General features: G+C 45.7%; 1 protein-coding gene across 1 annotated transcript; it reads left to right on the plus strand.

Annotated features, from left to right (window-relative positions):
- The first annotated feature begins 9,968 nt into the window (after window positions 1-9,968).
- LOC144098106 (uncharacterized) lies at window positions 9,969-11,651 on the plus strand. The gene is made up of 3 exons (XM_077630653.1): window positions 9,969-10,371; window positions 10,937-11,122; window positions 11,622-11,651. The coding sequence occupies exons 1-3, from the start codon at window positions 10,069-10,071 to the stop codon at window positions 11,649-11,651; spliced, it is 519 nt and encodes a 172-aa protein (XP_077486779.1). The 5' UTR covers window positions 9,969-10,068.
- Window positions 11,652-15,313: the final 3,662 nt, after the last annotated feature.

Consider the following 15,313-nt stretch of genomic DNA (forward strand, 5'->3'; position numbering starts at 1 on the left):
GCAACCTTACATCCCCTGAGTAAGCACAGCTACCCTGAACTGTGGCAGAAAACCCATGAACAGGGAACGGCCTCACCAAAAGAAAAGAAATGCCCGGCACCACCAGGAAATGAAGCAGGCAGGCGGTGACGAAGCAGCAGCAGTCACCAAGCAGCGGTTTTTCAGCCTTTTAGGCCTTTGCGCCGGCACTTGGCGTCTAACACAGCAACGTTCCCCAAACTGCGTTAAGCTGCAACACACGCTCACGCTGTGCATTGCATGTCGTCGTCTTCCATTAACTAAAACTACTCTAGAACTAATCTTGTCACCATAAGTGCCGACGACCTAGCAAAGCAATACCATGAGACAAACAGGCTAAACACATGCTTTCGCACATATACTCGGTTTAACTACGTTGAAACCCTACCATTTTTTCCCCCCTGGGCAGAGAGTGGCTGAGCTCAAGCACTGCGCTCAGTATTTCTAAGAAAATTAACTGTGTGAACTCACTTAATTGAACAGGTCAGGCCTGAAGCGATCAATTTCGTGTCGCGTCACACGGAGGTACTATCGGCAGGCAAAATTTACCAGATGGGAGTGTACGGGAAGAAGATGTTTTTGGGGAAAAGAAATGGCGCAGTATCTGTCTCGCATCTTGGCGGACAACTGAACTGTGCCGTAAGGGAAGGGATAAAGGAGGGACTAAAGAGAATAAGGGAAGAAAGAGGTGCCGTAGTGGGGGGCTCCGGAATAATTTCGACCACCTGGGGATGTTCAACGTGCACTCACATCACGAAGAGCAAAACCGCAAAACAGGACGGGACCAAGGCAGGCGACAACACAGGGCGGTACTTTCGCCGCACTGAATGTTTTAGTCATGGTTGCCATTGAACTGTTTCTACATGCTTCATCTTCTTTTTATGATTTATGATTGCTTTCCAGATTACACGCGCGACTGATCCTTATAAGCTCTGCTGTGTTTCAATAAATGTTCAGTTGTCAGTACCGCCCTGTGTTGTCGCCTGCCTCGGTCCCGTCCTGTTTTGCGGTTTTGCTCTTCATGATGTCATACCAACTGGCCTACACCACAGTCCTTCTAACTCACATCGCACAGCACACGGGCGCCTTTGCGTTTCGCCTCCATCGGTAACGCGGCCGCCGCGATCGGGTTCGAACCCGGGAGCTCCGGCACAGTAGCCGAGCGCCACGTAAGCCAATCGCTCGAAGTGTCTGAACGAGGCGACTTGCATTCGCCACACGCTGGTAGCATTTTTAAAACACTAGTTCGCGAGGAAGCTCTACAATAACTTTTCTTCCAAGAGAACACGCACCCCAATAACTTTTGCTGCTGGTGGTACATGCATTTACGCGGTATGAACTCGACTCTGCCCGACAGGATTACGCAGCAGAGAAAGCCTCCGAAAAGAAAAGTGACTATAAGGTACCTCAACTGCTGTTTTCCGAAAAATTAGTACAGTACTAACGAAGGGCGTGTAGGCAGCTGCGCAGCACGGAGAGCTCACCTGAACTGGCTCCAACGTGTCATACTTAAACACCGCAGCCTCACTTTTTGCTTGCGCTTAAAAATGCACTTAGTGTTACAACAAACACAAGAACAGCACCAATCCAGCCACAGATACAAACGACCCGCGGCACGCAGAAGAATGATGCTGATGTCGATGGGCAGGCCATCCCAGCAGATGGCGCTGCAGCGCCACCTACGAAATGAACTTTTTCTGCAACTGTTACGAAATCCGCTGGAAGCATGACTCAGAATTAGTAAGAAAGGACACCACATTAGCACCATAAAAAATAATTAAAGCTGACAGCAAAAATAACGAAAGTACAGATTTTAGACAGAACTGCCGATCGTAAAATCAAAACCCAAACTCGGCAAAGAATGCACTCAGCAGACGACTTTACCATTTTTTTTTGTCATCGAAGCGCGTTGACCTACAACTGCACCAACTTGAATCTTAATTTTGAAGCGTGAAAATGTTATTTCTCGAATCAAATGCTCTCTCATAACCGAAACAAGATTGGTTTCGTTTCCTTAACGTGCACTGCCATCAGACAGTGCACGGGCCCCTAGCATTAACGCCTCCATCGAAATGCGACAGCCGCCGCGGGATCGAACCTGTGCCTTTCGGGTCAGAAGCCGAGCACAAGAACCACAGCAGCGCTGAGCGAAGGTGCTGGCATTCATGGAGGTGCATGGAAGATATTAATTGTGCAGTCTCAACCCTTTCTCGAGGCGTCATATCGCGTTTCACAAGGACGGGTAAATAATGCAGGCTGAGATAAGCTGCGTTTACAAGAATGCAGCAGTGCCGCACCGTATATTTCACGGACGCGACACGCCACTATTCACATACAGTATGTACTATCCGGGACGAGAGTTCTTGGAAAAACGTTTACTGTAGCTCCACCTCCCTCACGGAGCAAGACTATACAGGAGGTGAAACTCCCGTCAGCGCGAGCGAGCGCAGGCGACCAGATAGTCACAATTTTATGCGCCGACGGGGGCGCATGCAGTGGCGGCGCCTTGCGGCGCCTCGTAGAAGCAGCAGGAAAAAAAAAATGCAGCGCCCAGACACGCGGCTCCGGCGCGCTCTCCGGTGGCGCGAGCTCAGAGCAGACAAGCAGACGAAACGGGTGTTTGCTTCAGCGGACACGCCGTGACGTTGTATTTCAGTAGTTTCTTTCCAGGCCGCCAGGCGCCGCCAGCAGGATAGTGGCGCCGCGGGATGTGACCTTTTCTGGTCGCCGCAGACGGCGGAGTTTCCACTCCTCCGTGACCTCGCTATTCAGTCGCCAGATACTGTATGACGTATACTATAGGATTAAATGCTCATTCCTCTCAAAAGCAGCTACAATGAACAGTGAACTACCAATGGCGCAACACGGCCTCCGAGATTACCGAAAGCTAACGCGAAATGGGTGATTCCGGAAGCCATTGTTCAAGAGTGTAACGGACGGATGGATGAACGGACACAGCATGAGCCATTAAAGGCTTTCTCCTTAATAACAAGCTTAGTCCGTGTCTTGTTCTCTTAAGCTGTGTGCCTCGCGTTGCGACCTGTCAAGTTTGCGTAAGCCACGCCTGCCTTGTGGGCATCACATCTACAAATGTCGGCTCCTACTGCACTGGAGTGCGTGGAAGACATCCAAGCCTCCACCCCTGATGTGAAGGTGCTTCGCTGCAACCTCTCAGATGACGCAGCAGCGGAGCAATGGGTGCAACAGTACAGCGCCGATACTAACACATCGTGGATCGTCGACAAGGTGACAACAAAATGCACCAAGTGATGTTAGCATAGCATGCCACACACGACAAAATGTGGCGTTCATTACACGAGAAGGGGGGGGGGGGGTGGGCTCGATCTCGGCCATCTCGGATTTATTAAAAAATACCATGCCAGTTAGCGGCAGGCAACTCTTGCGCGATAGGCACGAAACAAGACAATGGGGAAATAATTCTAAAGAAAAAACTCCGACGGCCTTTACGTTGCTTGCCATGGTGTCTACAATGAGATCTAGCTCAATGTTCTTCCGATTTTCCCGCCAGAACTCCGGTGGGAACTGGTACCATTCTCCTTATAGGCTGTGTATGAGCTATCTCGTCTAGGAGATTAATAAAAGCAGAAGAAAAGAAACACATCTCGCCGGTGATCCAAACCTACGACCTCCCGATTCCGCGTCCGGTGCTCTACCAACTGAGCCACGGCGAAGGCTGTTCAATCTTTGTTTTTGGGGGCATTTATGTAGTGTAACCGAACCTTGGATGGTGGATGGAAAGTAGGAGCGTCACCTTTGAAACGGGGCAGTGGTAGTCCCCACCATGCTGTTTTTTTTCCTTTATTTTTGTTTAACTCTGCTGTAAGTTGTAAATAAAATTCGCTCATTTTCTTTAAAATACATCTTTCTACACTTTAAAACTTATGTCACCTCTCTGTTTTTGTGCCACCAATCCTCCAATCACTTTTTGCTAATTTCCACCGTAGATTTATTTACATGACTATAGTTATCTGTAAACCCTAAGGCCTCAGGAAGAGTGACTGCCTGCATCAACATGGGGATGGATACCATCACATTTTAGAATGAGGTGTTCTATTGTTTCTACAGATTTACCACACGCAGCACACGTGTCATCTAGCTTCTTCGTTAAATTTCTTTTTGTAGCGGCGCGTTCTGGGACACCCTGACTTTGCTTCAAAGAGGAGGGCACTGCCTCTTGAGTTATCATAAAAGGCTTCCTTCCTGATTTGCCTTTTCCAGCATCGATATAGTTCTACACTACGCTTCTTTTCCACTGAATCTATCCAATTTTTACCTTCGACGTTTTTAACCTGTCAATTAGTGCTCTTTCTTTCTCCTTCCTCATCTCTGGCAAACTTACTGGCCAGCTTTCTAGTTCGTTTCCGACACTGTGTGTCAACGCTCTTTCTGTACAGGTATTTAAATACCTTAGCTGCCCACCTGTTATCGTCCAATTTGCTCAGGCGTTCTTTGTATAGTACTTTACTCTGAGCTTCCCGTGCTTCAAACGTTGCCTAGCCCATATCCCCCTGTACTGCCTCGTTTGTGGTTTTCCTGTGGGCACCTAGTGCTGATCTTCCAATAGTTCTCTGATTTACTTCTAATCGCGACTGAACTTCAGCCCTTAAGCATAGAACTGCATTCCCGAAAGTAAGCCCCGGCACCATTATTCCTTTCCAAATACCTCTGAGGACTTCATACCTGTTGTACCCCCACAATGCCCTATGTTTCATTATTCCGGCATCTCTTCGCCCTTTTGCTATGAGAGACTGTTCGTGCTTTTCCATGTACATATGTCCTTTGTTTGCCCATACTCCAAGATATTTGTATTCGGCCACTCAGGGTATTTCATGGCCTTGTATTGTAAGCTCCTGATCAGTTGCACCGTTGAAAACCATCACACCTGATTTAGTTGCGCTAAAACTGTAACCTAGACTGTCTCCTTCATCTCCACAGCAATTCACCACAGTTTGCAAATCTTCCTGGCTATCTGCTAACAGTACAATACCATCTGCATACATTAAACCTGGTAGTCGCTGCTCAACAACCTTTCCGCCTAATATGTATGACAGATCATAACCTAGATTGCTTCCTTGTAGCCTTCTTTCCAAACTGATCAAATAAAGCATGAACAGCAACGGTGATAGAGGACAACCTTGCCTTAATCCTTTGTGTACCTGGACACTTATTGTACTCTTAATTCCTTCTCATGTTATTTCAACATTTTCTCGATATATTTCCTGCAGAAAATTAATTACCTCATGACCGACACCTTCACCTTTTATTATGTTCCACAGGAGTTCCCTGTTCACGTTGTCGTATGAACCGCTTATCTCCAGGAAGGCTAAATACAGAGGTCTGTTTTCCGCCTTAGGTATTTCTATGCACTGGGTAAGCACGAACAGGCAGTCATCTAAGCACCTACCACTTCTGAACCCGTTCTGAAGTTCTCTGAGTATTTTATTACTTTCTACCCATGACTGCATATTTATATTCACCGCCTACATCGCCAGCCTGTATGCAACTGATGTTATCGTAATTGGTCGAAAGGATTTTATGTTCGTCTTATTGCCATTCCCTTTATAAAACAAATTAATTTTAGTCTGTTTTCAGCTGTGCGGAATTTGCTTATTTGTTATGACTGCCTCCAATACTTAAGCAGCGTTTCCTTGCCTCTTGGGCCAAGTTCATTAATTAGCTTGATTGGAATTTCGTCGATCCCTGCGGACGTACATCTTGGAATATTTGTTTCCGCCTTTTTCCAGTTAAGATTCGTCAGTTCCTCGCTGTTTTCTATTGTGCTGTCCTGTGTTGCTCCCTCATTTGGGGTGATTACTCTATCGTCTTTCTTAAATGAACCAGCTATAACTGATGACATGTAGTTCACAGCATCATCTCCCTCTAAACATTTTCCCTCGGCATCGTGAATCTGTTCCTGCTTTCTGTGATTCGCTTTGCCCAGCCAGCCTATATGGTTCCAGAATTTTTTTGGCCCCCCTTTAGTTGCATCGTGAACTTCAGCCAGCCAGCGATCAGAGGACTGCTTTATTTTAGCCTGGACGAGGACCTGCACTTGCTGTTTCTTTTGTCGATAAGATTCCCATTTTTGGCCTATTTCCTCTTCAGATAACTGCGCCCTCTTTGCTTCTCTGTGTTCCCGTGATGCCAACCGTCGTTGTTCGATGGCCTCCCTAATTTCCTTATTCCACCAACTTCGATGCTTCCTCTTTCCTCTCCAGCGGTTTACTCCTTTAACTTGTTTTATTTTTGTACTACTGAGTAGTTTTAACTTATTATAATCCCACTTTTCCATGGGATGTGTGCTTTTTGCTTCCCCTATGCAGGCCGCTATTTGCACTCTTTGTTTGTCATTTAATTTTGCGTACTCTTTTTGACTCCCCTTCATTTCTCTTTTGAGCAGGGTTCCAAACTGTAGACTAATACGCTTATGATCACTACCGAGGCTGTACTTCCCCTCTTCGTCTATTTCCATCATTGTGAGCTTGCTATACATCCCCTGCGAGATTAAGCAGTAGTCAATGGTTGTTTGCCTGTTATGGGATTCCCACTTGATTTGTCCCTCACACTTAGTTTCTCTATTTACAATAACTAGGTTGTGTCGCTCACAGAAGTCTAGCATCAACTTCCCGTTACAATCTGTGTATCCATCCAGATCCTCGATGTGGCCATTCATGTCCCCCAACAGAATAATATCGGCGCCTTCTCCAAACTGCTTTATATCGTCATTGAGACACTTAACTAGATCCGTGTTCTCTTGCCTGCATTTATCCCCTGTCCCTAAATAAACTACTTCTAGCCATGTCCATTTACCGGCAATTGTACGCGATACCCAGACATGTTCTTTGCAAGTTGACTTTATTCTTTGCCAATTTTTTCCCTGCTGCATAAGCATACCTATACTCTTTCTACTCCGTAGTTGTTCTGTTCCTCCCTTCCCAGGCGTAGCCGTCAATAAGTGTTGGATCTTCTAGATCCCTGAGATGTGTCTCGCATAGCGTGTACACACCTACTTCTTCGTCCTTCAACTGCTGTTCTATCTCTAACCACTTCGCTCTCTTTCTACCGCCTTGCATGTTTATGTACCTGAGGGGGGGGGGGGGCAGGAAGTAAGCTTTATCAAGTGTGCCATTGCCCGAACATCGAAGTGTTGACCCTACGTGACTGTGCACGCTGCATTTATTTTGGCTCGGTTATCATGAGCAAAGATGGCTTCTTTTTATTACTGTTTTTTTATGTCCGTGATGGTGTGTCAAAAGGAACTCGCGGGAACAATAGATGATAGTACTGCTTTTAGCCAGTATTACACAAGCTCGAAAAAGAGATAGAGTTTATTTTCCTGGTGCAACTAATACACACAAGTCACTTTGTTAGGAAACTGTAGTAACAATATTAACAGGAGCACTATGCCATCAATTCAGGAAAAGAAGTAAGGAGGAGAGCCAGCTCGCTGTCGTGATGCGAGAGCAAATGCGTCGTTGCACTAATGGCGTGCATAGGTCCCACCGACCCTCACAACGCTTTGAAGGCGCTCAGGGAAGGAGTCAAGCAGGCTGCTTGCAAGGTCAGGAAGAGGCTGGAGCCTGCTCCATTCCTCTCGAACTGCCACCCAAAGGATATGTGGCGATGACTTGTGCAGCTGCCTTTTAGCAAGTCGCTCTTTCATTAAACCTGATTATATTTTCAATTATATTGAAATCTCCCTTGGGAGGCCATGGCGGCTCCTGGATGCAGAGCTGCTCAAGCAGTTACCAAGCGCAGTGCGGCTGAGGCTGCTCGCAAAAGTAACTGCCACACAAGAAAAAAAAACAAATATTATATTCTTCACCAGTTGCCTTTGGGAGCAAGGCTGCATTAGGTAAAAAAAAAGAAAGAAAAAGGGCGAGACAGAAAAATAAATTTTGCTGGGCCGTGACAGTCCGTTAAACCCCTCTAATACTGTAGAGTGGGAACGGTCCGGCACTCTTGTTATCAGCCTACTCATCTCCCGCAGCGCCACGCGTTGTCATTCCGGCGCTCCGGTGTTCCCTCATATGTGCTAATCTTTTTACTCGCGACTGTACATACAATATGCCAAATTTATAATTATTGTGATTTGAGCTGTGAAATCCCTAAGGCAGTTCTGTTTTTTGCAGGATGGTCTTCCATAAGGTATGGTGCTGTCAGCACCACCACAGGAACAAGACTTCTTCTCAGAGAAGCACTGGCTGCCCTGCAAAACTGCATATCAAAATAAAAAAACTGAATCGGAATACAAAGAAGAATGACCAGTTCCTCTGCAGGGCAGTCCCTCTGCCTGCTGTAATTCGGTTGACATCAAGCCACAATCATAGTACCGAGTCAGCTTATTCACTCAGAATGCTTCGCACCAGCCCCGAAACAAAGGCCACATTTATTTCCTACTTTGAAGCGGGAATGACACCCTCTCAGGCTATAAACCACCATGAGAGTCTCCTCGCTGTGCAGCCAGATGGGCCACAACTTCTAGCAAGTGGTTTTGTGAATCCTACTAAAAGGGCCGTGTACTACATGCACGACCATTGGCGGACCGACAAGTATGGACCATGCGGGAGTCCACTGGTCAAGTTGCAGGAAAAGATGCCACAATATGTAGCCCAAGGTATGCAATATCATTCCTAAAATTTCACTGTAATATGTTTGAAACCTATGCAGCATGCCAAGTTGGTGTCCTTGCTGCTGCTCGTACAGAGAAGTAAGCGCGCCACATGCAGTGACAGGAACTTTCTATACAGGATGAAGCATGAACTTAATAGTGCAGCTGCTCTGCAGCCCAGTAGGTCGCTGCTGCGGAGTTTAGCAGCAACTCTCGGCTGGCATGCTGCGCTCGCTTCACTGCCGAAGGCATTGTGGAAACTAACTGTACCTTAATATGCACTGTGATTAGAATATTTATAGTGTACTGGTGGCAGGATTATACTTCTTATATTAGGCAGTGGCTAGCTCCAAAGCACCATGTGCTGCGGCTCCAGTGAAAAGCACATTACATCTAGGAATGCCTAGCGAGTGGTGTGCTACCAGTACACTGATGGACGACGCTTTGTTGCAAGAAGCCCGCTGCTACAGGGAGTGCAATGTATTCTTGTTTTTAGGTTACAGATAAGCTCATTTCTTGCCATTTTTTAGACATCGAATTACCAACATATCAAACTTTTCGTGAGCCCCGTCAAGTTTGATATATCCGGGTTTGACTGTTGTAGTTGTAGTCAAGTAGCAGTAGCAGTTTGGTTTATGGGGTTTAACATCCTAAACCAATTTAGGCTATGAGGGGTGCAGTAGTAGAGGACTTCGGATAATTTCAATCACCTGGGGTTCACTTTACGTGCAATGACATCGTATAGTACATGGGTCTTAAGCATTTTGCCTTCAATGAAATGCAACCGCTGCAGCCGGGATTGAACCTACGCCTTTCAGGTGAGCAGCGAAGCACCGTAACCACCGAGTTACTGTGGCGGTTAGTAGTAGTAGTAGTAGTAGTAGTAGTAGAAATCTGCAAGCTAACCCAAGACAAAGAAGGAGGGAGAAATAAGAGGAGGCGAAGACGAGAAAAATCAGGGCTCTCACCAAATGTTTTAACTAATCTGTAGCTTAGTTTGGCCATAATTTTTCACATACTACATGTGTTCCATCAGTCATGAGCAATATGGTAGCAGCCATGGCTCCTAGGCAAAACTGTGAACCAACATCATTTCTGACACTACCAAGAGAGATGCCTTTCCAAGCAAAAGTTGAAAACATTGTTTCACACTTTTTGACTTTCTCCTGCCATCAATACTGAATAGCTCGCAAATGTGACTCCCATTTGTGACGCACATCTGCCTAAACTTTCAATCATACCTAGCATATGACAGAGCGTTAAAATATAGTTACTACAGAAAGGAGGCAGCAAATATGTTCCCTGCAAAATGCCGCAATGTTCATTAGTGGTAATATAACAAGCGCCATGTCAATTCTTCCTCTGGAAATCTCGGTATCTGTGTTACTTCATTTGTGTCTCCTGAATGACCATTCTGCATGTTCTGTTGCACAGGCACAGATGTCTACACCAGCAGTAAGGCAGATGACTGCTGGGCAGCACTCGTGGTCACACCCATTATGCGACTCCAGAGCCTGGAGTCAGCTCAAGAACTCATCTTTGTTGACTCGACGGCTTCCTGCGACACTACAAGTAGCACAGTCACAGTGTTGTTGACAGCCACAAAAGCTGGTGCAGTGCCAATAGCTGTGCTAATACACAGCTCACAGAGCAGGGAGGGCTACAGTTTGGCTTTCCAGCTGCTGAAGCATTGCTACCCAACATGCTTTGGAAACAGAGAGGTAAGGGTTTCTGAACTAATGCAGGAGCTGGAAAATAGCGACAGTATTTAACGGGTGACAGTTGTAGATTATGTTGCTTATTTTTTAAGGAAAATCAAATGACGTCATTAGCATCTGACATACTGTTGTTGGAAGTGAGGTGCTTGTGCACTGTTGTTGAAAGTGGCATGCTTGCTTCAAGATGTTTAGAAACCATACTCTTAAATGAAAACGACTTTCTTTGTTTTCAACAAATTTCGTTTCTTAACTTCAGTTTTCCCTGTGAAGCTGGTATCGGGGAAAGAAGGTCTCACCATGGTAAAGCACGTACACGCACTGCCCGCCTTACTTTTGCAAAGGTAAACTTCACATATGGGTAATACTGCTTGACATGTGGTTAAGCCTTTACTACCCATGAGTACAAAAGCATGGTAATGTTTTAAAGGTTACTTCATAGCTTTCATTCACTGCATTAACAGATAAAAATAACTGTCTAAACGCCCTCAGCAAACACAGTACACATGCACTTTCCCTTAATGCAGCAAAGAATGCTTATCTTTTTGGCGTATGTCAACTGCTGTTGAAGGCACCTGCTGCATTCATGTCAGATTCTTCTCGGCCTGAGAAGGACGCCCTGCGTGACGTCTGGCCCTCGGCACAACAGCTGTTGTGCCATTTTCATATCCTGCAGGCAGAGTGGAGGTGGATCACCTTTTCACACCATAACGTGGACAAAGATGACCGACGCCGCTTCATGGCAGCCTTCCAAAAGGTATTGCCAACTTACTGCTCGCTGAGTACTACACAAAAAATAGACCAAATGCTGTGTGAAAAAATTTAAATGATGGAAGCACTACATCTAAGCTATCATACTGCTTGCGTGGTACACATTACACAGAAAAAACTAAACAAGATCAAGGTCTTATGTTTTGGCATGGTGCTCAAACAATATGAACGTTTACCAAATTGTCCAGGTTTTCATTTTTCCCACACCACATCTGAGCCTATAAGATTAATATTTATTTGGTAGGAAATTGATGTAATATTTAATGATTGTTAAATACTAAATGCAGAGTGATGTAGACACTGGGTTATGTCCAGTCTGAGGCAGAATGCACTGCTTGCACTAACGGAAGAGAATTATTATACCTCAGCTCACCAGCCTAATGCATTAATCAGTGAAAGCTGATTGGCGTTAGCAGCTGAAAGGTCTGGAGTGGCAGGCCCAATTTGACGTTTCACAAGCGCCTGCCCACTTGGGCGTCTTACAGGCCTGTTCTGGTGCCTATATGCTCACATGAACACTCTGCCTTCTTCTGCTTCCAATGTTCAGTTCGATCGCATTCCCGGCACACTTCACGGACTCCAGGATCTGTTTGCACAAAGCAAGCAGTCTAGTTCCCAGTGTTGCCTTATTCGCAGTCTAAGCACTCCATTCAATTTCGGGACAAAAAAGGCATATAACTGGCTCCCAGGGTCAGCGGACACCTTAAAGGACTATAGATACCCGATTTTTGCTTGCGTGTTTTCCTCTTTCAAACAATGCATTAGACATTTTTATGTATACAGCACCCCGCTGTATTCGGCTGCGACCAATATATATAACATGTCAACACAGGTTAACAACATCTTAGTTAAAATCAAAAAGTGATGGACTTGGGCACGGCATGTAATGTGAGGTCAAAATAGCCGATGGTCGTTAAGTGTAATGGACTGGATTCCAAGAGAAGGCAAGCGTACCCGGCGGCGGCATAAAGCCAGGTGGGTGAATGATACTAAGTCTGCAGGGATAAGGGGCCATGGGAGAGGCGTTTGTCCTGAAGGTGGGCATAGTCAGATTGATGATTATGATGAAATCTACAAAACAAGTGGTTTTTTTTTTCCCACTAAAAGCAACATGGAGTTAGGTCAGGCTTATTGTGTGAAACACAACTCATAGAATTCATCTCAGCATTCTTTTTTCGGTAGACTGCATTTCTCTGGCTTCAAGAAAGGCTTCCAATTTAGAAGCTCAACACTTAATAGGTATTGCAAAAACTCTGAATAGCAAACATTCCTACTACCCTCTTCACACGGATTGAAGCATATCTAGTGGGAAGGAAGCACTGTGCAGCTTACAACTGCACAAGTTCAACAAGTGTGTGTGTGGCCTTGGGTGTCCATTTCAGGCCTCCGATGTATTTACAAACGATCTTGCTAGCAATGTTTGAAGTGCTACCAAACTGTAGCTGATGTGTGCTGCACTTACCATGAGATTTCCTCTTCAGGATGGTTACGGCAGAATGGGTAGAATAAGGACAAAGAAAGGAATGCACTGACAGGCGTGGACAAAGGTGCTGCTTCAGCACCTTCGCCCACATCTGTCTATTAAGGCGAAAGCCTTTAATGGCTCACCGTTGTCCGTCCGTCCGCAAAATCTGTCACACTATAGCTGTCAATAAAATGACGTCAACTGGATAAGAAAAAAAAATCCTTGTGCACAGCGGAATTCGAACCAGCATCCTTCCGCTCCGCAGCCAAGCGTGCTAACGACTACGCTACTTCCTGCCAATGCATATGTAGTTCTCCTTGTCTGCTGTAAGGCGTGGGCTGGGCAACTTTATTTTTCTTTCTTTTTCTTTGCCCACACTAATATATGTCTACTGTAAGGCAAACCTGTTATACGTAGTGGCATGGGCAGGGACAGTTTATTTTTATTCTTTTTATAGTCCAACAATAATTTTTGTCTAGCATAAGGCAGCCCGTTATACCTAGTGGAATGGGCAGGGTCATTTTATTTTTCATTCTTTTTTTAGTCCCACTGTAATTTTTGTCCACCGTAAGGATGCTGGAGAGTGTTTGCGGAAAGGCATCTAATCAGACGGATGCCTCCCAAACATCCTCCAGTGTCTCCAGCATTTAAGATTCACAAACAATTGTGTACTTAACATTTTTAGCCACACATCAGTGACACAAGCAGCAACACCGTGCTAAAGCCCTCACCGCACTTTAGGTCAACAAAGTACCCCCTGAATTATTGCTCTTTTCTTTGTCCTCGCTCTACGAAATGTGTTGGAGCCACCATAAAGTATGCAACAAGCTCAGTTACCCACCCTTTTAACGGGTGTTTGCTCAGAAACAGGTTTAGTTATGCTACAGGTTAATATTAAGACATTACTTCTTTCACTTTCCTTTTACTGCACTGGCTCACTTTTTTTTCTACTACCTTATTTGCTCATAAAATGCATGGCTTGTGTTAACAGCTTTGGACATGATATCACCTGTTCATTATAATGCATCCTGTTTTTTTGTTGTGCAGTTTTCCCTAAAACAACAATGTGCCAGTGTGGGCACTCCAAGCAGTGTGTGTGTGTGTGTGTGCGCGTGCATGCGCGCGTGTGTGTGCACGTGCGTGTGTAAACCTTTACAAAACAACGAAAGCAGCTGGAAATACTCAATCAGAAACGAAATCATAATGACTGATCTGGAACTGAATTACGAGCTCCTAATAAAAATGGCTTCAGAAAGAAGTGCAGAATTTGAGTTTAGCTCTTCCTTTTTTTAAAAAACCTTTTTCTGTGACAAAGTACCTCCTCATGCATGAGTGAGGCAAAAAAAAAACGATTGTGCATCACTACGTTCATTAAGCATGGTTAATACACTCCTATTGTTCTCATTTATGTCACAGGTCCTGTATTCAAAGACCAAGGAAGAACTTGAAGAAGCAAAAGCAGCTCTTCGCTCACTGCCTCACCAAGGCTACGTGCAAAGAGTTGACTCGCTTTTGAAGACCGAGGAGGAATGGGTGGCTATGTACCGGGCAGGCATTGTTACAAGAGGACAGAACACAAACAACTACAGCGAGGCATCGATTAGAATTCTGAAGGACATTGTCCTGTGCAGAACAAAAGCATACAACGCAGTAGCCTTGGTGGAATATATCACAACAGCATGGGAGAAGTATTTTGAGACAAGAATTCTTCGCCATGCGCACAACAGAGAATCGGCGCATCGAAACAGCATAGACCGTCTCTTAGACAAGATCCCAGACATGGCTACCGAATCTATCGTGCAAAACCATGACGAAGGTTACAGCGTCCCAAACTCAGCTGGGACTGGGATGTATGAAGTACATGCCGACATTGGGGTCTGTAGCTGCTGGGCAGGGAGTCAAGGGGCCTTCTGCAAACACCAGGCACTTGTACAGAGGGCCTTTGGAGGGTCCTTTCCTAACAGACCACAGCTAACACCTGCTGACTGTGTCCAGCTGGGTCAGCTGGCACTGGGTGAGAGATGCCCACCACTGGAGTTTTTTATGCCCATGACGGGAGGTCTACAAAGTGATGCACCTGCAGGCACTTCTGTGTCTTCTTCTTCTGCCAGTCTGCAAGACCCAGAACACCACCAAGGCCCCAGCTGCTGTGATCAACCAATGGATACGTCGGATGAGAGAAGTCCTTAGCCACGTTTAAAGCCAGAGGTACAGCAGAACCTTTCATTCTATTTACTTCCATCAAAAGTGAAAAAAAAAAATCTTGTAGGCAAAACAGCACAACCATGATGCAAGATACCTTGTATTGCATGCCGAAAATAGTTAGCCTTCAGCAAGGTCTAATAATTACACTCCTAGCCACTTACTGTTCCAGCTGCCATAACTGGTGACGTATTAAAATCAGACTTCATTAACCTTTTGCAGGATCTCGAAGAAAAATACAGGACCCTGGAGCAACACCTGCGACGTCTACACAGACTCGCTGAGGGAAACTCGTCATACGCCGCTTTACTTGATACCGTGAATGCACAGCTCGGTAGCGTGAATACAAGCAGTGGTGCATATGGAGTTATGCTAACCGTAAAGGCCGCAACAAAACCAGACAGGCGGCGAGGCCAGAAGATAAAGGTGCAACCCACAAGCCTGGCAAGGCGCCGACCAGGTCTGGCAAGGGGCTCAGGACGTGTTCCCGCAGGACGGCCACCACAATCA

The sequence above is a fragment of the Amblyomma americanum genome, chromosome 7 (genome assembly GCF_052857255.1).
Source record: "Amblyomma americanum isolate KBUSLIRL-KWMA chromosome 7, ASM5285725v1, whole genome shotgun sequence".
NCBI lineage: Eukaryota > Metazoa > Arthropoda > Arachnida > Ixodida > Ixodidae > Amblyomma > Amblyomma americanum.